The sequence below is a fragment of the Oncorhynchus nerka genome, linkage group LG13, assembly GCF_034236695.1.
Source record: "Oncorhynchus nerka isolate Pitt River linkage group LG13, Oner_Uvic_2.0, whole genome shotgun sequence".
In the NCBI taxonomy this organism is placed as follows: domain Eukaryota; kingdom Metazoa; phylum Chordata; class Actinopteri; order Salmoniformes; family Salmonidae; genus Oncorhynchus; species Oncorhynchus nerka.
The window spans coordinates 66,817,184-66,844,943 of NC_088408.1; the positions used below are offsets into that span (position 1 = coordinate 66,817,184).

The 27,760-nt window shown below is 41.9% G+C and overlaps 1 protein-coding gene across 1 annotated transcript; it reads right to left on the minus strand.

Moving 5' to 3' along the window:
* Positions 1-347: 347 nt before the first annotated feature.
* Positions 348-27,620, minus strand: LOC115139944 (leucine-rich repeat-containing protein 75B-like). The gene is made up of 4 exons (XM_029677847.2): positions 27,025-27,620; positions 10,219-10,347; positions 7,722-7,837; positions 348-2,819 (listed from the first exon to the last, which is right to left on the minus strand). Exons 1-4 carry the CDS (start codon positions 27,304-27,306, stop codon positions 2,240-2,242), a joined length of 1,107 nt encoding a protein of 368 aa, XP_029533707.1. The 5' UTR covers positions 27,307-27,620; the 3' UTR covers positions 348-2,239.
* Positions 27,621-27,760: the final 140 nt, after the last annotated feature.

Sequence of the window (27,760 nt, forward strand, 5' to 3'; positions counted from 1 at the left end):
GTTGAACAGTGTTTACTCCGACACATGTTGGAAGTGCGGCTGTTCAGAAGTGCGGTTTGGCCGGTCATGTTTCGGAGGACGCATGACTTGACCTCCCGAGCCCGTTGTAGCGATGAGACAAGATCGCAATTGGGGAGAAAAATACAAATTTTAACTTGAAACGAGCAGGTCAAAACAACCCATAGAGACAAACAATTAGCTCCTCATAGGTAATACATTAATTCTCACATCCTCTCTTGCTTATACCAGCTCACACACTCAATAATAACTTTAACATAGAAATGATTAAGGCTCTTGTGACCCTGATGCTGATCCTTTCTGGTAAACTTCATCCTCCAAACAGTTGCTTTAGATTCACCGTTTTTATTGGCAGTGAAATTTCATTCAAGATATGGCATGAGATATACATGTACATACAACGACCCAGTTGACAAATAGTATAACAATGACACACGACGCTAACATATATACCACGTGAGAAAAATATTTTCCTGTCATAGTTCTCTCCCAGGACAACACCTTTGATCTTGTATTTTTTTAAACACACACATACCTTACACACAAAGCACTTTCATGTGCTACATTTCAGTGAACATGACAGTACTGGTAAGTCATTACTTTACTTCATCTTGTGTGTCCCCTAATTGTTCCAGCAGAGTAGGTTAGTGTGCTCCTTTTCACAATTCGAATAATTACGGTAATTGCATGGTCCGACAAAGGACACGACATCAAAGCGATAATACAAACCGTTACGACAGTAATCAGACAATACACAACAGCAAACACACATTAAACACCCTCACACATATTAAATCAGATGATACAACTATATTACTTTGTTATTCAATTATTGTTATTCAATACATTGACTTCATTAATATCAGTTTGCTGAATGACCCTTATGTATACTATGGTTTCAGTATGGTTAAGCTTCTCAAATATTATTGCGAGAAATGATTAGATGACTTGGAATAAACAGTTTAACGAATCAATGAGTTTGAAATGGACCTGAAGTCAATACATTTCTTACAATTCTTTAAGTGCAATGCAGCACAGAGCGCAGCTGCAGTTGGTAAACCCAACTTGACTAGCATGTGTTATTTTAAAGACCACCTCTATTCAGCACTACACCATACCCACCATGCAGATTATCAGCCCTGGCAATATAGCCTACAACGGAAATGTAACAGTCATGTTCCTCCCTTAAAACAAACAAGTAAGCACATATAAATGTTAATAATGACATTTTGGTATAAAGGGTGGTCAGTATGTGTTTACATGTTGGGTACCCTTACTACACAGAGATGAATGGGTTCACTCTTGGGGGTTGGCTGTACTGTCATTGATCCCACATGTATCCTGAAATGTAGTGGCTATGATAATGACTCAAATTGCTAAATGGAGCCGTGGATATCAGGGTTTTGGACACCGCAAACCATCAGTGAAAAGAATCTGTCTATCGTTGAGTCCTACCTGTTGTCTTATAAGATGCCTTTGTTCATCTGCAGTGCACTAAAATAGCCTGTGGAAATAGAACAGAGACATGTTTTGTGTCATCATTTACATCTACGTAGGTATTCACAAGTGGGCATTTCGAAAGGGGGGGAAAAAGCTAAAAGTCTTGACTTAGCAGTTTTGCTGGCGTCACGTGACTGGTCGTCGGCTGTATAGTCTGTTGAACTTGTTTCACAGCCTTTGTTGAGAGATTAACAGAGAACACACAATGTGGAGCTAGGCCCTGCCTGCCAGGGATAGTCTCGGTGACAGTCCTGGTAGAGAACCCGGTTGGGACCTGCTGCTTCCAAACTAACAGCAGCTCATTAGACCACCAGCGTTATGCCGCTCCTCCGTCAAGCCGTCTGATCTGAAGTCCTTGGGATTTGCTCCACAGCTGCAACTTTAAGAGAGCGAGAGAGAGCACCTTTTCCTAAATTCGTTCAGCCCCCCTCCAATGAAACCACACCTCGTTCCCAGGAGCACCATCCGCCAACACAGTAAGTCACTAACATAATCGTCAGTTACTGCGGTGGTCTTGTGTGGGTTAACTCATAGATGGTGAGAGATTATTTGGTGGCTGTGTTGGGACTAGGTTCTCTGAATGTGTGGCGCTGAACATCCCTCGTGCCACAATGGGTGACTGGGCTCATGGTGTGAGGGGCAACAGGGGAAAGGTAGGAACTGGGAGCTGTGGGAAGGCCTTTCAAATACAGCAGGGCCGAGCCAGGGGGAGGTCACCGCATCACCTCTCACAGTAGTGTAGGGTGAAGTCCTTCGAAACCTTTCCACCCCCAATACCCCAAGGCTCCAGCTCATCTTCATCTTCCTCCTCTTCCTCTGCCTCCTCCTCGTAGTGGCTGGGCTCCTCGATGGAGGTTTCCATGTGGTAGCAGTAGGGCTGACCCTCTGTGTACTCGTAGATGGTGGGCAGGCTGCTCTTCAGGCTGCAGCGGCGTCGTAGGGCCACTAACAGAGGCTGGGGCATGGTGAAAATGTCCAAGTTGTTGCTCAAGTCAATCCAAACCAAGCTGGAGAACTTCTTGGGGTCCTTTAGGATCTCAGTCAGGTCTTTGACTATGGCCAGGGTCAGCCGGTTGCCATTGAGGGCCAGGGTGTTGAGTTTGGGCAGAGACCCCAGGTGGGGTAGCAGGATACGGAGGTTCTCGTCCAGGAGCTCTGTGAAACTGATGTCTACAGCCACCACTGCATCCCCACTGTTCTGGAGGTAGAAGGCTACATGGCGTACGTCTCGACTGGAGAGAGGGATACCAGACAAGTCGACTCTGTCAGTAGATACCTTTCTCTGCAGGGTTGTCTTGAGACTGTAAAGGGATAACAAAAATATATTGAAAAAATGTTGAGACATTCTTGGATATGAAAGTACACTAGCTCAGTTAAGATATCTCAGAACTTAAGGAACAGGAATGAGGGATATAGAGGGGCTGAATGCGGAAATGTTGGTCTCAATTGTATCATCTATATGTGTGACCTGGGAACATGGCCTTCGTGCCATATTGTGTTTCCTGTGTTGTATAAAGGAAGGGGGTTGGGCACGCTTGGAGTGGAAGGCTGACATAGAGTCTCCCGCATGAGGATTTAGCAGTGTACACTGTGAAGGGCCAAAACATACAAAACACCCAACCTCCTCATTCAGAGAGTGAAAAGCATTGCGTTCCTTATTACCAATAGCCAAAAACATTTACCATCTGATTATATAACACAAAACATTTACAGAGCTCATTTATAAAAGAGAACTTGGTCTCAACATGACTCAAAATAAAGGTTAAATAAAAACATTTATTGGCTTAGTTCAAAAGTCAAACCATGAAATTGCAATCCTGTTTCAGTGATGAAACAAAACATGTCTAGACAGACAAAAATGGCATAAATTTGAATCAACTAAAGTTGCTGGCATAGAAAATGTATTTGATTGCATAAGTTGTGTTGCTTCAGTGGATTTAACTACTTTTCTGTAAATGGCAGTTGTGGGTTCCATTTGATATGAGACTGAAATGAAACCCATTTTCCATGTGACAAAATGTATTTTTACGGCTGGATATCTGTCTCAGTGTATAGCCTCACAGCATGAGAGTATCAGAGGCAAATCCTCCTGCCTTTTGAAAGATGACATTTGTGTGATGTTGGAATCCATGGCTCGATTTATATTAAAGCTATTGCACTTTGATGTTGCTTTAACGCTGACTTCCAGGAGTTGGCATATCATATCAGTGACTCATTCTGAGCAATGAGGAAGAGAGACAAGGGCAACAACCACTGATCTACTGCACTGTTCTGCTTCATAAATACACATTACATTTGTACATCATCTGCATACCACCCAATAACAACTTTTCCACATGGCAAATATGCCATACTGTTTGAGGACTTCAGTGCTTAACCAATCCCCATTCTCCAGCCTGTTTGGTAATACTATGTTCCACTAGAGCTGACAGAAGAGCCCTGAGTCTCTGATGTAGTATGGGTTTGAATTTCAGCGTCCCCCAGACATTCATCCTGTCTGTCCTCTGAGTAATGTTCTGGACCTGATAGGAATAGAAATCAGCCGTAGAAATGTAATTTCCAAAGGCTCAACTCGCATGTAAGTGTTACAGCAGTGCTGTGACACAATGGTGAAAATATGACTCTCTAATGTGAGTTTAATAAGTCCTGTCTCTGGAGCCTGCTCTCCCCCTCCCGTCCACCCCTCATTCATTTTGTTCCCTTTACAGATGTAGGATCTTAATTTGATCACTCTTTTGTTGCTGAGGATTTTCCTGCACAGCAGGAAATGCAAACTTGTAGTGTATTCACGGTTTAAAAAGGCTTCTAAAGTTAGTAATTTCCACTTTAAAATGTCAGACTTGATTTGCACTATTGAAAAATGTATCAGCCCCTACAAAAAATGTCCATTCATTATAATCCACATAATAATTCACATTTGCTGTTGCTGCAGGATTATTAGCTCAAATTAAGATCCTAAATCTGTATATTAATCCTCTCACTGCTTTTAATTTGGCCAAAATCTCATCTTCTCAGGAGCACATAAAAAAGTATATTGGCTGAATATGTGAATGGGGTTATGCCTGCCCATTCCCTGCTCCTCAGACACATAATTACTGTGCTCTGGAAACAAGAAAATAAACATCTCAGCTCCCTGAATAAAGAGCCTATCTCTCTCTCTCTCTCTTTTTTTTAAGCATGAACAGTAAACATTACACTCACAAAAGTTCCAAAATAATAAAGACATTTCAAATGTCTATATACAGTGTTGTAACAATCTGCAAATAGTTCAAATACAGAAGGGAAAATAAATAAACATACTTTTGGGTTGTATTTACAATGGTGTTTGTTTTTCACTGGTTGCCCTTTTCTTGTGGCAACAGGTCACAAATCTTGTTGCTGTGATGGCACACTGGGGTATTTCACCCAACAGATATGGGAGTTTATCAAAAATGGATTTGTTTTTTAATTCTTTGTGGGTCTGTGTACCCCGAGGGAAATATGTGTCTCTAATATGGTCATATATTGGGCAGGAGGTTAGGAAGTGCAGCTCCGTTTCCATCTCATTTTGTGGGCAGTGAGCACATAGCCTGTCTTCTCCTGAAAGCCAGGTCTGCCTACAGCGGCCTCTCTCAATAGTAAGGCTATGCTGACTGAGTCTGTACATAGTCAAAACCTTCCTTAAGTTTGGGTCAGACACAGGGGTCAGGTGTTCTAACACTGTCTACTCTCTGTTTAGGGCCAAATAGCATTCTAGTTTGCGCTGTTTTTTTGTTCATTCTTTCCAATGTGTCAAGTAATTATATTTTTGTTTTCTCATGATTTGGTTGTGTCTACTCTCTCTCTCTCGCTCTCTCAATGTCACCCTCTCTCTCTACACTCTTAGAAAAAAGAAGAACCCTTTTTAGTTCCAGGTAGAACCCTCTTTGGTTCCAGGCAGAACTCTTTTGGGTACCATGTAGAACCCTCTGGGGAAATGGTTCTACATGGAACCCAATAGGGTTCTAACTGGAACCAAAAAGGGTTCTTCAAAGGGTTCTCCTATGGGGACAGCCGAAGAACACTTTTAGGTTCTAGATAGCACCTTTTTTTCTAAGAGTGTAGAAACAGGATCTTTAATTGAGCCCTGCACTCCTTTACGGCCCTTTCAATGAATTTATATTGTGGTCATTAAATCCAGAGGAATTTATGTTGTGGTCATTAATCCAGAGGAATTTCTTACAAGGGTCTGGGGGTCACTGTAAATTAGAAGGCTCATTGTGTCCCAATCTGGGTCTGACATTTCCAGGAATCTGAAATCATTGAAACTAGGCTACTTGAGTGTTTATAAATGTAATTGGAACAAATATAAGTGGATACCAAGATTCAGTCATAAATGATACAGAATGAACACAAAAATATTGTTTTTAATTACCTAGGCAGGGTAAACTGCTAAATATAGTGACTGTCAAAATGAAGAGCCCCTACAGAGGCAGATGACCATGAAAAAGTAATACTGCTATGCACTATAGTTGAGAATAATTTCTTCAAGGAGTCCATTTTCTCCCCATATCTCCCCTGACCTACTGCACAGCTCATATCATTTTGTTTTTGCAAAGTCCTTCATGTTTAAAGCATTGCTCTTTAAACAGTAAACATGTCATTCATCTTTTCCCTTCACAACCACAGTAAATCCCAGAGCAGAGGGACAGGAGCAGAATGTCAAGTGGAGTCAGACTGAATAGCCAGGTTACCGCCCCTTATTTCCCCCTCCTCACCCCAGGTGTCTGCTGCACTCCTGCTGGCTGGCTGCAGGTGTGACATTTCAACATGTGACAGACAGACAGAGAGGAAGTGGCCATGCCAGGTTACCAACTGTCATCATCCTTAGCTGACTCCTGTGTGTACAGGTTCCCTGTGGATTGAGCTGCCGAGCGGCGCAGCAGTCTAAGGCACTGCATCTCAGTGCTAGAGGTGTCACTACTGACACCCTGGTTCGATTCTAGGCTGTATCACAACCGGCCGTGATTTGGAGTCCCATAGGGCGGTGCACAATTGGCCCAGTGTCGTCCGAGTTTGGCCGGGATAGGCCGGGGTAGGCTGGGTTAGGCCGTCATTGTAAATAAGAATTTGTTCTTAACTGACTTGCCTAGTTAAATAAAAGTTCAATAAGAAAATACGAATGATGATGGTCCTGAGACACTGTATTCTCATTCATCTCATATACAGTAGTATACAAATAAAGTGTATGTCTAAACCTATGAAGAGGAATTTGCAAATTAGCCGGGTGAGAATAAAAAAATAAAAAATAGAATATGCCATGAAATATCTATAGCAGAAAATGTATTGTAATGAAACTTCATAGTCGGTGGTTATTATGCATTAGTTTAGCAGTGTGGTATAATCGTGTGCATTGCATAGCATTAGATTTGTGACGGTTAAATGAGCTCCACTGATAATATCTGAGTTCAACAATATTTGCCCAGAACCAGAAATCCTTTATTTTATGTTTTGCTACAACTCAATTAACTCTGAATACAGGAACCCTTTACAAAGTGCCATTAAGTGTTGAATACGGATGAGTGTAGTTTCCTTAGAGCTGAACCTAAAAGCGATGGGAGGTGATGACTAATGCTTGTCCTGCTGCCTGCCTCAGACTGTGTCAGATAACCACTTCATCTACAAGTTCAATATGGGAACATGCATCCTGCTTATTTTTCATTAACATAATTACTAAAACTCAGAAACATAATAACCTGTCAATTCATTTGCAAGCGATTTCCATTTTCATGATTTGCACATCAATGATTACAAAACTGGCTGGTACAAATAATGTGTTTTCATCTAAGGAGCCAATGGATCTTATTTCTATACAACCCCTCTATTTCATCCCAACCAAACTGGCCATGTTTGTAGGCAGGCTACTGTCTGTATGGAGAGTGGCCTGTTCTGAGTCAAAGAGGACTGATGCCATTGCATAAACCATTGCTGTGGTGACAGCAGCACCACACAGAGGAATGACTGACACTTCTGGTTGCCTCTGTGGTCCTGACCTGCCTGGCCAGCCCAGAGGCTGCTGTGTCCCAGCCCTATTGAATGTCAGACAAACCCACTCAAAACCCACTTAGGGTGCTTGTCATAAGTCTGGCTGTGGCATTGGCACCATTTTAGATGGCGGTGTTAGCATTTGGGCAGTTTAGAGAGTTTTATGTGTGAAAGACTGATGGCTAGATGGAGGAGCTTACCAGGCCTGGGACTTCCGCCTGGACATGCTCTGTCTGAGCCACTTAGAATGAGGTGTCAGGTGATAGATCAGCTGTCTGCAGATCTTATCTGATGACTTGATGGTGTCAGCATCTTTCTGGGGGAAGAAAGGCTCAAAGATTTTAAAAAAAGTGAAGTGTAACAACAAAATAATACCAGAAGCCCTCTTTTTTTGCTTAGTTCTAAATATGGTTGTTACTTTTTGAGACCATGTATAAGCAAAATACAACACATTATATATAACAGCTCAACTTTTGAGGTACATTATAAATTTAATCAGAGCTGGTGTGCAACAGTGTGGAAAACAGGAGTCATGGTGAGGAAATAAAGAGGCCAGATTAAATACAAAATCTAGTGAACACTTTTTCTTGTTATTTCTATCCGTTGTCTGTTTATTGAGTTTATTTGTATTTTTACAGGGACAGTGCACATTAATCAACTTTATGTAAAGTCTGTAACTTTTGGCATCCACATCCCATTTCAACTCAATGTGTAACTGTCGCAAAATTGAAAAATGATCATGTAATTGTTTTATCAATCTTTCTATGCAAACAACATCCAGCTCCTCTGTATGTGTCACACCCTGATCGGTTTCACTTGTCTTTGTGATTGTATCTACCCCCCTCCAGGTATTGCTCATCTTCCCCATTATCCCCTGTGTATTTATACCTGTGTTCTCTGTTTGTCTGTTGCCAGTTCGTTTTGTTCGTAAAACCTACCAGCGTTTGTTTCCATGCTCTTGCCTGTGTCTTGCTCCTGTTTTCTAGTCCTTCCCGGTTTTGACTGTTCTGCCTGCCCTGACCCTGAGAGTGCCTGCTGTTCTGGACCCTTTACACCCTTTCTGGATTATTGACCCCTGCCTGTCTTGAACTGTCGTTTGCCTGCCCCTGTGGTTGTAATAAACTCTTGTTACGTCTGCATCTGGGTCTTACCTAAACGTGATAGTATGGTAATAATACACTGGTTGTCACGTTCGTTGTATGGAGGAGACCAAGGCACAGCGTGGTAAGTGTACATACTTATTTTATTAAAGAAAGAACACTAAACAAAAGTGCCACTATATAAACGAGTGCTGACAGGCAACTACACATAGACAAGAACCCACAAAACCAAAAGGGAAAATGGCAACCTAAATAGGATCCCCAATCAGAGACAACGATAAACAGCTGCCTCTGAATGGGAACCAATTCAGGCCACCATAGACATACAATTAACTAGACTTACAAAACCCCTAGATATACAAAAACCCTAGACAAGACAAAACAAGCATACCCACCCTCGTCACACCCTGACCTAACCAAAATAATAGCGAAAACAGAGATAACTAAGGTCAGGGCGTGACACTGGTGAGAAGAAGGCAGTGGGAAGGCAGGCCTCTAAATGGCAGATAATCCAAAAAAGAAGATGAGTAGGCGGCCAGTACGTTGTAATAAACTTTCGTGAACTATTAACAGAAAATATTTACAAAAGAATACATATAGGAATTGTTAATAGTTCACTAAAGTTTATTACAATGTACTGGCCGTCTATTCGTCTTCTTTCCTGGAAATAATACACTGACATTATTATAGCATTAGGGTTGCAAAGGGAGGGTATATTACTGGAAACTTCCAAAGTATACCAGTAAACTACCAGAATTTCGGTAACTTTCAAAATTTATTTGGAATTTTATAAAATTACATTAGTGGCCTTTTTGGGTACTTCAGATTATGACAGGTGTCTGTAATTATCTCTGAACCCTCTATGTGGTCTTATCACAAATACAATTATTTAAATAAAACAATTATATAATGTCAAAGCTGTAAAACATTCTCCTAAATATCAACCACCAACTTAGTGAATACCATTGGTGTTTAATATGAGGGTTTCAGCATGAATCCTTCATATATTTTTTCTCCACACTTTTATTTTGCAATGTCAATATGTATTTGTTTATCAATGATTTGGCATCAAACTGGTGGCAGTTCTGAAAAAGTCAACAACAAAACATTATGCCATTGTTGATTAGATGTTTTTGTCACTAATTAACTATTTTTGTATGCACGCGATGACTAAGTCGCTTTTGGATAAAAGCGTCTGGTAAATGGCATATATTATTATAATATATTTTCTCTTGGACCATATGGTCTATCTACTAGAAACGCATGGACAATATGGACACAGATATAAAAATGAATACTATATATGAGTTATCCAAGGATAAATTACAAGTTTCCATAGATTGCCATATATTTTCTGGTAATTAGTTAAATTTGGTAAATTAAGTTGCAGCTTTGCAACCCTATATAGCACCAATCATTATAAACCCAAACCATTTGCATGGTAAATGTGGAAGACTTTCCTCATTAGTGATTGTATTGGAACAGCATGTCATTCTATTCATGATGATACTTATTCTGTCGACATCTTGATTTCTGGAAGTTTGATTCCAAGCTAAGCAGACAATACACCTTGAGATAAGGGTTTTTGAGATCTTACCTTCTTGGGACACTGCATCTCGCGAGCCAGGCTTAGCAGCAGCTCATGGGAGATGGGATCCACCAGGTTGAGAAAAGCAGCGTTCTTATATAAGATGTCATTTAGGGATGTTCCTTCCAAGCCCAGATCCTGCCAAATCAGACAAGAAGAGGCAGTATTACTCAGAGTGCCCTTAGGCCACATTTTTTACTCTTTGTATTTTATGAAAACAATGAATTGTGTACAAAGAGCAGCATTATCACAGACACATGATGATGATGATGATATATTATGAAATGATGATGAAATCGACAAATGTGTTTGAAGTGCAGAACGAGCTGGATGTATACGGTATAAAGAGGATGTTGAGAAGTTCCAGCAATAATAATGTAATGCTACTGTAGATGAGACACAGACAGAAAACTGTATTTAAAAAAAATCTCTATTAATTTAAGGAGTGAAGGCTTTCATCTGAAAATAGCTATTCCTGAATACTGTAATGTGCTTAATGTGCCTTGCACCAGGCAGAAGCATTACTTGTAGGATATTCACCTACACCTCTGTGATTTAAAGTTTCAGAGAGCTTTAGCATGCCACAGCATTGCACAGTCTGCATCTCTTAACTTCAGTACTATGGTGTCCTTCTGATGAATCCTGCAGTATATGAGAGTTCAATAAACATGATATGATGGATGAGCATTTGGTTCCTCTTTTGATGTTTAATGCAGCATTTTGTTTAGGTCTGCCATTGCGCAATACATTCTCAACATTAGACTAAAAACAACTAATCTATGAATGACGCAGACACATTTGTGAGGGTAGACAGACACAAAAGAGTTGCTACAGTACATGACGGGTAGAGAGAATGTTTTTAAGGTGAGAATGATGTCTGTAACAAGCTACAGATCAGAGCCAACTGAAATAAATGATTTGCATACACCTTTTAAGCCGCAAATGAAGAAGTAGGTAAGGAGAGAAAATAGGGAACTGAAAATGAAAGATTTTCACAGGCTGCATAGAATAGCTGTTCCTGAGTCCTCTACAAAGGCCTAATTAGGTTGTGTATGTGAGGGGTAGAGATTGGACACGCACATAGAGAGAGCTGAGAAATGAAAGACATGAGGGATGGGAACACACACACACACACACACACACACACACACACACACACAGAGAGAGAGAGAGACACACAACAAAAAGTATTGATTGCAATGGACAGTTTGGGTGGGAGGCTAGCAGCCACCCATTACTGACCACCAGTTTATACAAACAAGACAACACATGGGTGGGAAGTTCCTTCTCTTTTTTTCAAGAGCGAAGATCTAAAAATACTTCCTTTCTTTCCATTGTTTGTGTTTGTGGCCCACATCTGATCATCTCAGAGGCAGGCATTGAAACAGGATCAATACGGATGTAACCGCACCACACCTGAAGCAACGAGGAGTCCTTTTTAATGAGATATTGTGAAGAATAGACTTTACTACCTTACTGCAGACGCAACATTATGAACTCAGTTGACTACACAGGTACATTGTCATTCTTCAGTTGTTACAGTAACTCTCACCTAACCATAGCATGTCTACTAACTTTACAGTGGATGATGGATCACCTTTTTTAATTGAGTTATGAACCAAAATATAATTGAGACACGTGCCGATTTGCAATAGCCTGAATGCTGATAACGTGAGTCTTATTCAATTAAACCAGAGCTCATTTAAAAGAGGGTCCCCTGTGATGTGGCTGTCATGCAGCTTTGGCACTCTGGGTTATCTCCTTGCCTTGATTAAAGAGATTCTACAATCTCCTCTGTCAAGTCTTCAGCGTAATTAACTACAGATTGGACAACCTCTGAAAGAGAGAGGAGCTTACGATTGAGCTAACAAACAGGACTATCAGATGTACTGTTATAGCGCATTAATAGTCATGTTATCATACTGCTGGTATTCTTATAGAAATGACTCATTTTCAGCTGATAACATGCTTTGAAATCCTGATCCGTCCCTAGAAACATGATGCACAGATAGTGAATAAATAGAGCCAAATACAAACATGGCAGAATGGATTATACTTGGGAATTTTCAAGACAACTTGTAATTCCTTTGTCTTAGTGTGATACTAACCATGACTAAGCATGATGTGTAGCAATCAGTGAACTACTTGTAGTTCAACTAGTAATTTAACTACATTTTGCAGCAGCTTGGTGGTACTGGAACTAACTTCAAATCAAATCAAAGTTTATTTGTCACGTGCGCCGAAGACAACAGGTGTAGACTTTACAGTGAAATGCTTACTTACAGGCTCTAACCATTAGTGTAGACTTTACAGTGAAATGCTTACTTACAGGCTCTAACCATTAGTGTAGACTTTACAGTGAAATGCTTACTTACAGGCTCTAACCATTAGTGTAGACTTTACAGTGAAATGCTCTAACCATTAGTGTAGACTTTACAGTGAAATGCTTACTTACAGGCTCTAACCATTAGTGTAGACTTTACAGTGAAATGCTTACTTACAGGCTCTAACCATTAGTGTAGACTTTACAGTGAAATGCTTACTTACAGGCTCTAACCATTAGTGTAGACTTTACAGTGAAATGCTTACTTACAGGCTCTAACCATTAGTGTAGACTTTACAGTGAAATGCTTACTTACAGGCTCTAACCATTAGTGTAGACTTTACAGTGAAATGCTTACTTACAGGCTCTAACCATTAGTGTAGACTTTACAGTGAAATGCTTACTTACAGGCTCTAACCATTAGTGTAGACTTTACAGTGAAATGCTTACTTACAGGCTCTAACCATTAGTGTAGACTTTACTAAATGCTTACCAGGCTCTAACCATTAGTGTAGACCTTACAGTGAAATGCTTACTTACAGGCTCTAACCATTAGTGTAGACTTTACAGTGAAATGCTTACTTACAGGCTCTAACCATTAGTGTAGACCTTACAGTGAAATGCTTACTTACAGGCTCTAACCATTAGTGTAGACCTTACAGTGAAATGCTTACTTACAGGCTCTAACCATTAGTGTAGACCTTACAGTGAAATGCTTACTTACAGGCTCTAACCATTAGTGTAGACTTTACAGTGAAATGCTTACTTACAGGCTCTAACCATTAGTGCAAAAAAAGGTATTAGGTGAACAATAGGTTAGTAAATAAATAAAACAACAGTAAAAAGAGGCTATATACAGTAGCGAGGCTATATACAGTAGTGAGGCTATAAAAGTAGCGAGGCTACATACAGACACCGGTTAGTCAGGCTGATTGAGGTAGTATGTACATGTAGATATGGTTAAAGTGACTATACATATATGATGAACAGAGTACAGCAGTAGCGTATAAAGAGGGGTTGGGGGGGGCATACAATGCAAATAGTCTGGGTAGCCATTAGATTACCTGTTCAGGAGTCTTATGGCTTGGGGGTAAAAACTGTTGAGAAGCCTTTTGGTCCTAGACTTGGCACTCCGGTACCGCTTGCCATGCGATAGTAGAGAGAACAGTCTATGACTAGGGTGGCTGGGGTCTTTGACAATTTTTAGTGCCTTCCTCTGACACCGCCCGGTGTAGAGGTCCTGGATGGCAGACAGCTTAGCCGCAGTGATGTACTTGGCCATACGCACTACACTCTGTAGTGCCTTGCGGTTAGAGGCAGCGCAATTGCTGTACCAGGCAGTGATGCAATCAGTCAGGATGCTCTCGATGTCACAGCTGTAGAACCTTTTGAGGATCTCAGGACCCATGCCAAATCTTTTTAGTTCCCTGGGGGGGAATAGGCTTTGTCGTGCCCTCTTCACAACTGTCTTGGTGTGTTTGGACCATTCTAGTTGGTTGTTGATGTGGACACCAAGGAATTTTTAGCTCTCGACCTGCTCCACTAGAGCCCCGTCGATGAGAATGGGTGTGTGCTTGGTACTCCTTTTCTTCTAGTTCACAATCATCTCCTTAGTCACGTTGAGGAATAGGTTGTTATTCTGGCACCACCCGGCCAGGTCTATGACCTCCTCCCTATAGGCTGTCTCATCGTTGTCGTTGATCAGGCCTACTGTTGTGTCGTCTGCAAACTTAATGATGGTGTTGGAGTCGTGCCTGGCCATGCAGTCGTGGGTGAACAGGGAGTACAGGAGGGGACTGAGCACGCACCCCTGAGCACGCACCCCTTTGTGTTCTTGGGCAAAGGGACTATGGTGGTATTCTTGAAACATGTTGGTATTACAGACTCAATTAGGGACATGTTGAAAATGTCAGTGAATACACCTGCCAGTTGGTCAGCACATGCCCGGAGCACAAGTCCTGGTAATCCGTCTGGCCCCGCAGCCTTGTGTATGTTAACCTGTTCAAAGGTCTTACTCATGTCGACTATGGAGAGTGTGATCACACAGTCGTCCGGAACAGCTGATGCTCTCATGCATGCCTCAGTGTTACTTGCCTCGAAGCAAGCATGGAAGTGATTTAGCTCGTCTGGTAGGCTTGTGTCACTGGGCAACTCGCGGCTGTGCTTCCCTTTGTAGTCTGTAATAGCTTGCAAGCCCTGCCACATAAAATGAGCATCGGAGACGGTGTAGTATGATTCAATCTCAGCCCTGTATTGATGCTTTGCCTGTTTGATGGTTCGTCGCAGGGCATAGCAGGATTTCTTGCAAGCTTCCGGGTTTGAGTCCTGCACCTTGAAAGCAGCATCTCTACCCTTTAGCTCAGTGCGATTGTTGCCTGTAATCCATGGCTTCTGGTTGGGGTATGTACGTACAGTCACGGTTGGGACGACGTCCTCGATGCACTTATTGATAATGCCAGTGACTGATGGGGTGTACTCCTCAATGCCATCGGAAGAATCCCGGAACATGTTCCAGTCTGGGATAGCAAACCAGTCCTGTTTCATCTGCACTTTTTTATAGACTGAGTCACTGGTGCTTCCTGCTTTAATTTCTGCTTGTAAGCAGGAATCAGGAGGATAGAGTTGTGGTCGGATTTACCAAATGGAGGGCAAGGGAGAGCTTTGTACACGTCTCTGTGTGTGGAGTACAGGTGATCTAGAATTTTTTGCCCTCTGGTTGCACATTTAACATTTAAGTTTCCCTGCATTAAAGTCTCTGGACACTAGGAGCGCCGCCTCTGGGTAAGTGGTTTCCTGTTTGCTTATTTCCTAATACAGGTGACTGAGTGTGGTCTTAGCGCCAGCATCTGACTGTGGTGGTAAATAATGTAGTCAGCTTCTTGATATGCCACACCTGTCAGGTGGATGGATTATCTCGATGCAGTAGATGGTATAAAGCACAGTATATACGTATGAGATGAGTAATGTAGGGTATGTAAACATTATATAAAGTGGCATTGTTTAAAGTGACTGGTGATTCATTTATTACATATAATTTTTTATTATTAAAGTGGCTAGAGATTTGAGTCAGTATGTTGGCAGCAGCCACTCAATGTTAGTGATGGCTGTTTAACAGTCTAATGGCCTTGAGATAGAAGCTGTATTTCAGTCTCTCGGTCCCAGCTTTGATGCACCTGTACTGACCTCGTCTTCTGGATGATAGCGGGGAGAACAGCCAGTGGCTCGGGTGGTTGATGTCCTTGATGATCTTTATGGACTTCCTGTGACATCTGGTGGTGTAGGTGTCCTGGACAGCAGGTGGTTTGCCACCGGTGATGCGTTGTGCAGACCTCACTCCCCTCTGGAGAGCCTTACGGTTGTGGGTGGAGCGGTTTCCGTACCAGGCGGTGATACAGCCCGACAGGATGCTCTTGATTGTGCACCTGTAAAAGTTTGTGAGTGTTTTTGGTGACATTTCTTCAGCCTCCTGAGGTTGAAGAGGCGGTGTTGCGCCTTCTTCACCACGATGTCTGTGTGGGTGGACCATTTCAGTTTGTCCTTGATGTGTAGGAACTTAAAACGTTCCACCTTCTCCACTACTGTCCTGTCAATGTGGATAGGGGGGGTGCTCCCTCTGCTGTTTCCTGAAGTCCACGATCATCTCCTTTGTTTTGTGGACGATGAGTGTGGGGTTATTTTCCTGACACCACACTCCAAGGGCCCTCACCTCCTCCATGAAGGCCGTCTCGTCGTTGTTGGTAATCAAGCCTACTACTGTAGTGTCATCTGCAAACTTGATGATTGAGTTGGGGGCATGCATGGCCACGCAGTCATGGGTGAACAGAGAGTACAGGAGAAGGCTGAGAATGCACGCTTGTGGGGCCCCAGTGTTGAGGATCAGCAAGGTGGAGATGTTGTTTCCAACCCTCACCACCTGGGGGCGGCCCGTCAGAAAGTCCAGGACCCAGTTGCACAGGGCGGGGTCGAGACCCAGGTTCTCGAGCTTGATGACAAGTTTGGAGGGTATTATGGTGTTAAATGCTGAGCTGTAGTCGATGAACAGCATTCTTACATAGGTATTCCTCTTGTCCAAATGGGTTAGGGCAGTGTGCAGTGTGATTGCGATTGCGTCGTCTGTGGAACTATTGGGATGATAAGCAAATTGGAGTGGGTCTAGGGTGTCAGGTAGGGTGGAGGTGATTTGATCCTTGACTAGTCTCTCAAAGCATTTCATGATGACGGAAGTGAGTGCTATGGGGCGATAGTCATTTAGCTCAGTTACTTTAGCTTTCTTGGGAACAGGAACAATGGTGGCCATCTTGAAGCATGTGGGAACAGCAGACTGGGATAGGGATTGATTGAATATGTCCGTAAACACACCAGACAAGCTGGTCTGAGCATGCTCTGAGGATGCGGCTAGGGATGCCGCCTGGGCCGGCAGCCCTGCGAGGGTTAACACGTTTAAATGTTTTACTCACATTGGCTGCGGTGAAGGAGATCCCTCAGGTTTTGGTAGCGGGCCGTGTCAGTGGCACTGTATTGTCCTCAAAGCGAGCAAAGAAGTTGTTTAGTTTGTCTGGGAGCAAGACATCCAGGTCCGCGACGGGGCTGGTTTTCTTTTTGTAGTTTGTGATTGATTGTAGAACCTGCCACATACCTCTCATGTCTGAGCCGTTGAATTGCGACTCTACTTTGTCTCTATACTGACGCTTAGCTTGTTTGATTGCCTTGCGGAGGGAATAGCTACACCGACTGTATTCAGTCATGTTCCGGTCGCCTTGCCCTGATTAAAAGTGGTTTGCGGATTCAGTTTTGCGCGAATGCTGCCATCAATCTGGGGCGGCAGGTTAGCCTAGTGGTTAGAGCATTGGACTAGTAACCAGAAGGTTGCAAGTTCAAACCCCCGAGCTGACAAGGTACAAATCTGTTGTTCTGCCCCTGAACAGGTAGTTAACCCACTGATCCTAGGCTGTCATTGAAAATAAGAATTTGTTCTTAACTGACTTGCCTAGGTAAAGGTAAAAAAAAAAAAAAAAAAAAATTAATCCAGGGTTTCTGGTTGGGGAAGGTTTTAATTGTCACCATGGGTACAACATCACCGATGCACTTGCTAATAAACTCGCTCACCGAATCAGCGTATACATCAATGTTGTTGTTCGATGCTATCCGGAACATATCCCAGTCCACGTGATCGAAGCAATCTTGAAGCGTGGGATCAGATTGGTCGGACCAGCGTTGAACAGACCTGAGCACAGGCATTTCCTGTTTTAGTTTCTGTTTATAGGCTGGGAGCAACAAAATGGAGTCATGGTCAGATTTGCCAAAAGGAGGGCTATGTATGCGTCGCGGAAGTTAGAGTAACAATGATCCAGAATTTTTCCAGCCCGGGTCGCGCATTCGATATGCTAATAAAATTTAGGGAGCCTTGTTTTCTGATTAGCCTTGTTAAAATCCCCAGCTACTATAAATGCAGCCTCAGGATATGTGGTTTCCAGTTTAAAAAGAGTCCAATGAAGTTCTTTCAGGGCCATCGAGGTGTCTGCTTGGGGGGGTGTACACGACAGGTAGTGTACACGACAGGTAGGCTATACTCCTGTTATAAAGAGAAGCAATGTGCTTAATATTAGGAAAGTTGAGAAATAAATATAGTAGGCCAAGCCTATAGAAAGCTGATGGGATCCTCCTCTTTTCAATAGAGACCATCACTTGGTTTCCTCACACAATTGCATTGCTTATAGAAATCAGCAGCATCAGAGCTTGGAGAAGCCTAATTACCATGGCTAAACGGTCACGTGGAATTTGACTGCCTCACGACTCGTCACCGCGGTATGGACCAGATAACAACCCTGCACACACCTGAGTCAATGCTTTGTAGAAACCCTTTGGCGGTGATTACAGCTGTGAATCGTTTTGGGTAAGTCTCTAACAGCTTTGCACACCTGGATTGTAAAATATTTGCCCATTATTATTATTTTTATTCTTCAAGCTCTGTCAAGTTGATTGTTGATTATTGCTAGACAGCCATTTTCAAGTCTTGCCATAGATTTTCAAGTCGAGTTCAGTTAAAACCTTAACTAGGCCACTCAGGAGCATTTGGCCTTGTGTTTTAGGTTATTATCCTGCTGAAAGGAGAATTCATCTCCCAGTGTCTGGTGGAAAGCAGACTGAACCAGATTTTTCTCTAGGATTTTTCCTGTGCTTATAGCTTTACTCCGTATCTTTGTATCCTAAAACACTCGCTTGTCCTTGCCGATGATAAGAATACCCATAACATGATGCATCCACCACTATGCTTGAAAATATGGAGAGTGGTACTCAGTAATGTGTTGTATTGGATTTGCCCCACACAACACTTTGTATTCAGGACAAAAAGTTCATTTATTTGCCTTTTTTTTGCAGTAATACTTAACTGCCTTATTGCAAACAGGATGCATGTTTTGTAATATTTGTATTCTGTACAGGCTTCCTTTCTTTCACTCTGTCATTTGCATTAGTATTGTGAAGTAACTACACGGTTCTTGATCCATCTTCAGTTCTCGTATCACAACCATTACACTCTGTAACTGTTATCACAACGGTGAAATCATGGTGATAACAGTTACCATGGTGAAATCCCTGAGCAATTTCCTTCTTCTCTGGGAACTGTTAGGAAGGACGCCCGTATCTTTGTAGTGACTGGATGTATTGATACACCATCCAAAGCCTAATTAATAACTTCACCATGCTCAAAGGGATATTCAGCATCTGCACTTTTTATTGTTACACATCTACCAATAGGTGCCCTTCTTTGCGAGGCATTGAAAAACCTCCCTGGTCTTTGTGGTTGAATCTGTGCTTGAAATGTAGTACTCAATTGAGGTACCTTACAGATACTTGTATGTGTGGGGTACAGAGGTGGGGTAGTCATTCAAAAATGATTGAACAAGGAATTTAACTTATTATGCGATTTGTTAAGCACATTTTTACTGCTGAACTTACAGTGAGCTCCAAAAGTATTTGGACAGTGACACATTTTGAATTGTTTTTTCTTTGTACTCTAGCTGTCACGGCTGTTGAAGGAAGTGGACCAAGGCTCAGCGTTGTGAGCGTACTTTTTATTTTATTACAGAAATGACACCGAACAAAACAATAAACACTACAAAAACAAACCGTTTAGCTAAAGGCTATGTACCATAAACAAAGTCAACTTCCCACAAAGACAGGTGGGAAAAAGGGCTACCTATGTATGGTTCTCAAACAGAGACTACGATAGACAGCTGTCCCTGATTGAGAACCATACCCGGCCAAAACATAGAAATACAAATAATAGAACATAGAATACAAACCCCAAATCACACTCTGACCAAACCAAATAGAGACATAAAAAGGGTCTCTACGGTCAGGGTGTGACACTAGCACTTTGGATTTGAAATGATGCAATGACTATGAGGTCAGAGTGCAGATTGTCCCAGGAGTATTGGGACAAATTCACTTATATGTGTATTAAAGTAGTACAAAGTAAGTTATTTGGTCCCATATTCAAAGCACGCAATGACTACATCAAGCATCTGACTCTACACATTTTTGGGATGCATTTGCTGTTTGTTTTGATTGTGTTTCAGATTATTTTGTGCCCAATAGAAATGAATGGAGTCCCTCTTATTGTAAATAAGTTCCTAAACACTTCTACATTAATGTGGATGCTACCATGATCACGGATAATCTTGAATGAATCTGAAATAATGTTGAGTGAGAAAGTTACAGACGCACAAATATCATACCCCTAACACATGCTAACCTCTCACCATTACAATAACAGGGGAGGTTAGCATTTTTGGGGGGACTGTTATTTGTGTATAAAAATAGAACTAACAGTAAATTCAGTAGGATAAATCGATCCACTAATACAGGACGAGTAAAGTGCTTCTGAGATTCTTCAAAGTTGCCACCCTTTGCCTTAATGACAGCTCTGCACACTCTTGTCATTCTCTCAACCAGATTCATGAGGTAGTCACCTGGAATGCATTTCAATTAAACGGTTTACCTTCTTAAAAGTTAATTTGTGGAATTTCTTTCCTTCTTAATGCAGTTGAGCCAATCAGTTGTGTTGTGACAAGGTAGGGGGGAATACAGAACATAGCCCTATCTTTCAAAGACCAAGACCATATTGGGGTAAGAGCATCTCAAATAAGCAAAGAGAAACTACAGTCCATCATTACTTTAAGACAAGAAAGAAGGTCAATGAGGAACATTTCAAAAACGTTGAACGTTTCTTCAAGTGCAGTCGCAAAACCATCAAGCCCTATAATGAAAGTGGCTCTCATGAGGACCGCCACAGGAAAGGAAGACCAAGAGTTACAGTACCGCTGCTGCAGAAGATAAGTTCACCAGCCTCAGAAATTGCAGCCCAAATAAATTCTTCACAGGGTTCAAGTAACAGTCACATCTCAACATCAATTGTTCAGAGGTGACTGCGTGAATCAGGCCTTCATGGTTGAAATGCTGCAAAGAAACCACTACTAAAGGACACCAATAAGAAGAAGAGACTTGCTTGGGCCAAGAAACAAGAGCAATGGACATTACACCAGTGGAAATCTCTCCTTTGGTCTGATGAGTCCAAATTTGAGATTATTGGTTTGAAGAATCTTAAATATAAAATATATTTTGATTTGATTAATACTGTTTTGGTTACTACATGATTCCATATGTGTTATTCATAGTTGTGATGTCTTCACTATTATTCTACAATGTAAATTTTTTTTTTTTTTAAATAAAGAAAAACCCTTGAATGAGTAGGTGTGTCAAAACTTTTGACCGGTACTGAATATTTTTTAATTTATATTTTTGTTTAATTCAAATTTTTCAGGGGGTGGTGCAGCACCCTCAGCACCTTTACTTCCCACGACAATGCTTTTATCCTGTTTCCCTCTGTACACAGACCACATGTACAGTTGAAGTCGGAAGTTTACATACACTTAGGTTGGATTCATTAAAATTCGTTTTTTCAACCACTCCACAAATTTCTTGTTAACAAACTATAGTTTTGGCAAGTCGGTTAGGACATCTACTTTGTGCATTACACAAGTAATTTTTCCAACAATTGTTTACAGACAGATTATTTAGCTGAAATTCACTGAATCACAATTACAGTGGGTTAGAAGTTTACATACACTAAGTTGACTGTGCCTTTAAACAACTTGGTAATTCCAGAAAATTACGTCATGGCTTTAGAAGCTTCTGATAGGTTAATTGACATCATTTGAATCAATTGGAGGTGTACCTGTGGATGTATTTCAAGGCCTACCTTCAACCTCAGTGCCTCATTACTCGTCTCATATGTATATACTGTTTCCTATACTATTCTACTGTATCTTAGTCTGTTCCGCTCTGACATCGATCATCCATATGTATATAGTCTTAATTCATTCCTACTTAGATTTGTGTGTATTGGGAATATGTTGTGTAATTTGTTAGATATTACTGCACTGTCAGAGCTAGAAGCACAAGCATTTCGCTACACCCGCAATAACATCTGCTAATCACGTGTATGTGACCAATAAAATTTGATTTGATGATCAGTTTTTGGTTCAACCCCCGCATGGGAGAGGGAGATAAGGTCTGTGCAGAGTGCTCTTTGTGTAACTCAACATGAAGATGTCCTCCTAACGATCCTTATGGAGGTGGAAGGCATTCTAGGCTCCAAGCCCCTAGGCTATGTTCAAGCAGATGAGGCAGACCCCAATCCAGTCATGCCCTATCTGCTCTTGATGGGGCGACATGATGCTTCACTCCCACATGCTGTATATGCAGACAAAGACCTTCTTGGACAACGCCGTTGGAAGCATAGTAAGGTCCTGGCTGACTACTTTGGACGCACTTCATGTGGAACTATTTCCCAAGTCTTCAGCAGAAGCAAAAGTGGTGGAAGGACACACCAGACTTGAAGGTTGGACAGGTGGCCATGATAGTGGTGCCTCGTTGCCCATCATACGGAGAGTGAAGACGATCCCAAGTGCAGATGGAAGGATCCGGAATGTGGAGGTCAAGGTCAAGTAATGCCTGATTGGTGTAGCTTCCTGTTGTGTTAGACAATGCAGACCTACCTTCGTAGAAAGGAAGATGGAGGCTTTTACTAAATTCAAATTAGTTACACTATTTCTGGGGTGGTTGTATAAAAGCCTGTTAGATTTTAATTTAGAATCTCGCTAAATTTAATTAGATCTACATGGACATTTTATTGAACTTTCAGTTGGCTTTAGTGGATACCAGACCGTTTTTCATTTGCAGGGATATTTGTGCATTTTCTACCAAATATAAGTAAGAACAAATATTTATTTCACTTTTAGAATATTCCTTTCGCTATTGTTATATGTAAATACAAGTAATTTGTATGTAGAGAACAGGTTGGCGTCGATAGATGGCCACTCTGTTTCTAGCACCTAAGCAACTTTGCAGTATTTTGTATTTTTTGTGTGTTATTTCTCACATTATTAGCATATTATTGTGTTATTACATACAGCCAGAAATACCTTTTGTATATCAGAGTGGCAGTAATACGACTTTCCTGAATTAGATCCTTTGTACCACTCAAGGCGATTGAACTTGTCCTAGAGGCTGCTTCAAGACACTGCCGGTGGAGAAGAGATATTCGGAGTGGACTTTTAGTCAGACTCAGGAGGCGTGCACACCATCCACCGCTTCTGAGTATATTACTCACTAATGCTCAGTCCCTGGACAAAAACGCAGACAAGCTCAGGGCAAGGATCTCGTTCCAGAGAGACATCAGGGACATACTCTGCTCCACGGAATCATGGCTCTCTCCAGATATACTGTCCCCGTCCATACAGCCAGCTGGGTTCTCAGTACATTGCGCAGATAGGAATAAAGAACTCTACAGAAAGAAGAAAGGTGGAGGTGTACTGTATGTTTCATGATTAATTACTCATGGTGCTATTGTGGTAACATACAGGAACTCAAATCCTATTGTGCACCTGAGCTAGAATACCTCACAATCAAACGCCAACTGCATTGTTATCTTCAGTCATCGTCACAGTCGTGCATATTCCACCTCAAGCCGATACCACGACGGCTCTCAAGGAATTACTGCGCACTAGACCTTGTGCAAACTGGAAACCGCATATCCTGAGGATTTGGAAAGGCACACACACCTGTCTATATAAGGTCCCACAGTTGACAATGCATGTCAGAGCAAAACCCAAGCCATAAGGTCAAAGAAATTGTCCGTAGAGCTCCGAGACAGGATTGTGTCGAGGCAAAGATCTGGGGAAGGGTACCAAAACATTTCTGCAGCATTGAAGGTCCCCGGGAACACAGAAGTCTCCACCATTCTTAAATGGAAGAAGTTTGGAACCACCAAGGCTCTTCCTAGAGCTGGCCGCCCGGCCAAACTGAGCAATTGGGGGAGAAGGGTCTTGGTCAGGGAGGTGACCAAGAACCCGATGGTCACTCTGGCAGAGCTCCAGAGTTCCTCTGTGGAGATGGGAGAACCTTCCAGAAGGACAACCATCTCTGCAGCACACCACCACTCAGACCTTTATGGTAGAGTGGCCAGACGGAAGCCACTCCTCAGCAAAAGGCACATGACAGCCCACTTGGAGACAGCCCACTTGCCAAAAGACACATAAAGACTCTCAGACCATGAGAAACAAGATTCTCTGGTCTGATGAAACCAAGATTGAACTCTTTGGCCTGAATGCCAAGCATCACATCTGTAGGAAACCTGGCACCATCCCTATGGTGAAGCGTGGTGGTGGCAGCATCATGCTGTGGGGATGTTTTTCAGCGGCAGGGACTGGAAGAGTAGTCAAGATCAAGGGAAAGATGAACGGAGCAAAGTACAGAGTCCTGCTCCAGAGCGCTCAGCACTTTAGACTGGGGCGAAGGTTCACCTTCCAACAGGACAATGACCCTAAGCACACAGCCAAGACAATGCAGAAGTGGCTTCGGGACAAGTCTCTGAATGTCCTTCAGTGGCCCAGCCAGAGCCTGGACTTCAACCTGATCAAATATCCCTGGAGAGAGCTGAAAATAACAGTGTAGCGACGCTCCTCATCCAACCTGACAAGAGCTTGAGAGGATCTGCAGAAAAGAATGGGAGAAACTCCCCAAATACAGGTGTGCCAAGCTTGTAACGTTATACCCAAGAGGACTCGAGGCTGTAATCACTGCCAAAGGTGCATCAACAAAGTACTGAGTAAAGGGTCTGTGAATACTTATCTAACTGTGATATTTCAGTTTATTATTTTTTATACATTTTCTAAAATGTCTAAAAACCTGTTTTTGCTTTGTCATTATGGGGTATTTATTGCTTGTAGATTGAGGGGGGAAACTATTTAATCCATTTTAGAATACGGCTGTAACGTAACAAAATGTGGAAAAAATCAAGGGGTCTGAATACTTTCCGAATGCACTGTATATTCTCGGACTCCCGACATTGCTCGTCTTAATATTTCTATATTTCTTAATTCCATTATTTTACTTTTAGATTTGTGTGTATTGTTGTGTATTGTTAGATATTACCACACTTTTGGAGATAGGAACACAAGCATTTCGCTACACCTGCTAAATATGTGAATGCGACCAATATAATTTGATTTGATTTGGATGGGTAACTTTCTTCACCAGTTCTTTTACCATTTTGTACAATTATGTGATTACCCTACCAGTTGTTGTAACTGTAATGTTAATTCTCCTGAGAGGAATTATCGGGTTATTTTTCTCTTATTGTAAATTGTGTATAGAGATAGCTGATATTACTGTCATGTTGTTTATTGGATTTACATTGTAGTAATTTTCTCTTTCATAACCTGTTTCGTCATTACAACTCCTAGACTGGGCTCCTGTGTCTGTCGTCACTCGACCAGAGTGCAGCCGGGAATCTGTCAACTCCGAGTGGCCTATCCACACATTAGAGAGTACCAGACCCCGTTTTATAACTACTTTTTCAAAGTAACATTAGTTAAATAAATTATATTTTTCATAAAGGTAGCTTTAGTGTAGCTTAACTTAAATTGGTTGCTTGGTAAACTATCTTTTCAGAAGAGCTTCCCCAGCACAGGTAGCAATCATTACCAATAGGATGGCTCGATTAAATCTATACAATATTATGTCAATGCTGTACTTTACCTGTGTGAATCTACATAACACATTTCCCCTCTATATCTTTAAAAAATACTGAGGCAAAACTTGAATGAACCAATATGAAATGGGCCGATTTCTGTATGTCTGGAACCGTCAGCTGCTCACTCTCCTGCTGTAACAGCCAAGGTCCATTATAGAGAATGGGCTGGCAGTAGGGAGGAAGACATTAGGGGAAGAGAGAGGGTGAATGTGTAGCTCTAATGGGTGCATTAGACAGCAGAGAGTGGAGGTGAGATCCTGCCCTGTCCCTACCAGGGGATAAAGGGGTGGGATGACAGGGGGGAAGGGGGGCAGCACTCACACCCACAGTCCCATAAGACAATAGGAGCAGAAGAGTAGTCATCCGGTGACCTGTCAGTAGAAGAGACTGTACCGTGAGTTAGGTGGACTGTGGTGGGGGTATTGATCTGGGCTGTGCAGACATCCAAATAATAACTGAGAATTGCCATTTGTGCTTCGTTTCAACCCAACGCAAGAAATTGTAGTGGCAAATGAACCTTATTTTAAGCCATTTATGGACAAAACACAGTTGACATGACATAGGTCACAATTAAATTGACCAAATCAAATGCAGGTTTTCCAACAAATGTCAATACTAAACACATTATATTATCATTACATCATTATGGGTGGAATGGCATAAGATCATGTAATGAAATAAGAACACTTTATTAATGAAAGAAATCAGCATTAATTCTACAGACACTTAGTAGTAGTCCCATGTTTACCACAACTGCTGTTGCACATAGAATTCCCTATTTATGAGAATAAATAGCAGTATCACTCTATCCCACAAGCTGGTCCAGAATCCTGTTTCTGTTATTATTAGAAACTCTGAAAAGTGCATGCACTCAGACAAATCTGTGCAATATGTTATGTCTATCATATTGTGAATAGTAATTGTGATATTGTTCAAGGTTTATTTGAAATAGCAGCAGCACCTGTGGTGCCATGGAAATGACCAGATGCCAGGGATGACAGTGAGAGTAGTGGGCCTAATAGTTTACAAACACCTCCTTCAAAAACAGGTCAATAGTAGAAGCACCTGTGGCCACTGTATGGGTGGGTAGGCTACTTCAAATGTAGGTTCAATAATGTAGAGGAGCTCCTGCATAAACGGAAATATTGGGACTTATCCACGACAGTCTAAATGACCCATGCTGCATATGATGCAAGGTTTATATATCTGTTCGAAAAATTCTAATCAAAATTGTTGGAATGGGACAGACAATACACATGGTGACAAGCAGCGCAGTGATGACAGGCATTTGCCATGAAAGCAGATCGATGCACATTTGCGCGATGTAGGCCTACTGTGCGCAATTTTGATCGATTCATACGCAATAATTCCAATGTAGATAGTTTGTCCTTACCTTCCTCAATAGTTTAAGCACGTCGGTTGCCTGATCTATCCTGCGATCACGGAGCAGCTTTTGTATCTCTCGGATCCATGCCACTCGCCTCACGTAGGGACTATGATTTGACCGCCTCAGCATCCCCGGCAGTTTATCTGATTTCAGCATCATCGTAAACAGAAAGTCGCCGCCTTGAATTCTACCTCTGTCGCCTTCTCCTGTGCTGTTAAGAGGCTTGCAACGCCTTTTCGTAAAATTCTCATTGTCCAGACTACTCTGTCTACTTAATCTAGAACCCATATTTAAGTGTTTATATCGACAGTATTTTACAATTGCACAATGCAACCATAATACTGTCTAAACTCAGAAATATACCCCAGTTCAATAGACCATATGTTATCTGTAGCCTATTTCCTATTATTGTTGTCAGAAGACAACATTCAATACTGACAGCAACACAGCACAATATTCCTGATTTACCTGTTACCGGATATTCAACGACTGTCTATTGCGCCCGTGACACATTTACGAGGACAGACGAATGCTCTGTTAATTTGATGATCTCTGAGGGTCTACGTGTGCCAGTATGCTCGGTGGATGCTCGTGCCTTTACGCTGTTGTTTAGGTTTGTGCAGTGTTGCACGGCAGACACCAGGCTCGTGGCGCGCATAACCAATCACAGCCTTCGTGTGCCATTGCGCGCCCTACGAAGTTACGACACGCCCATCTCGCGACTTCAATTTAGAAAGGTGCG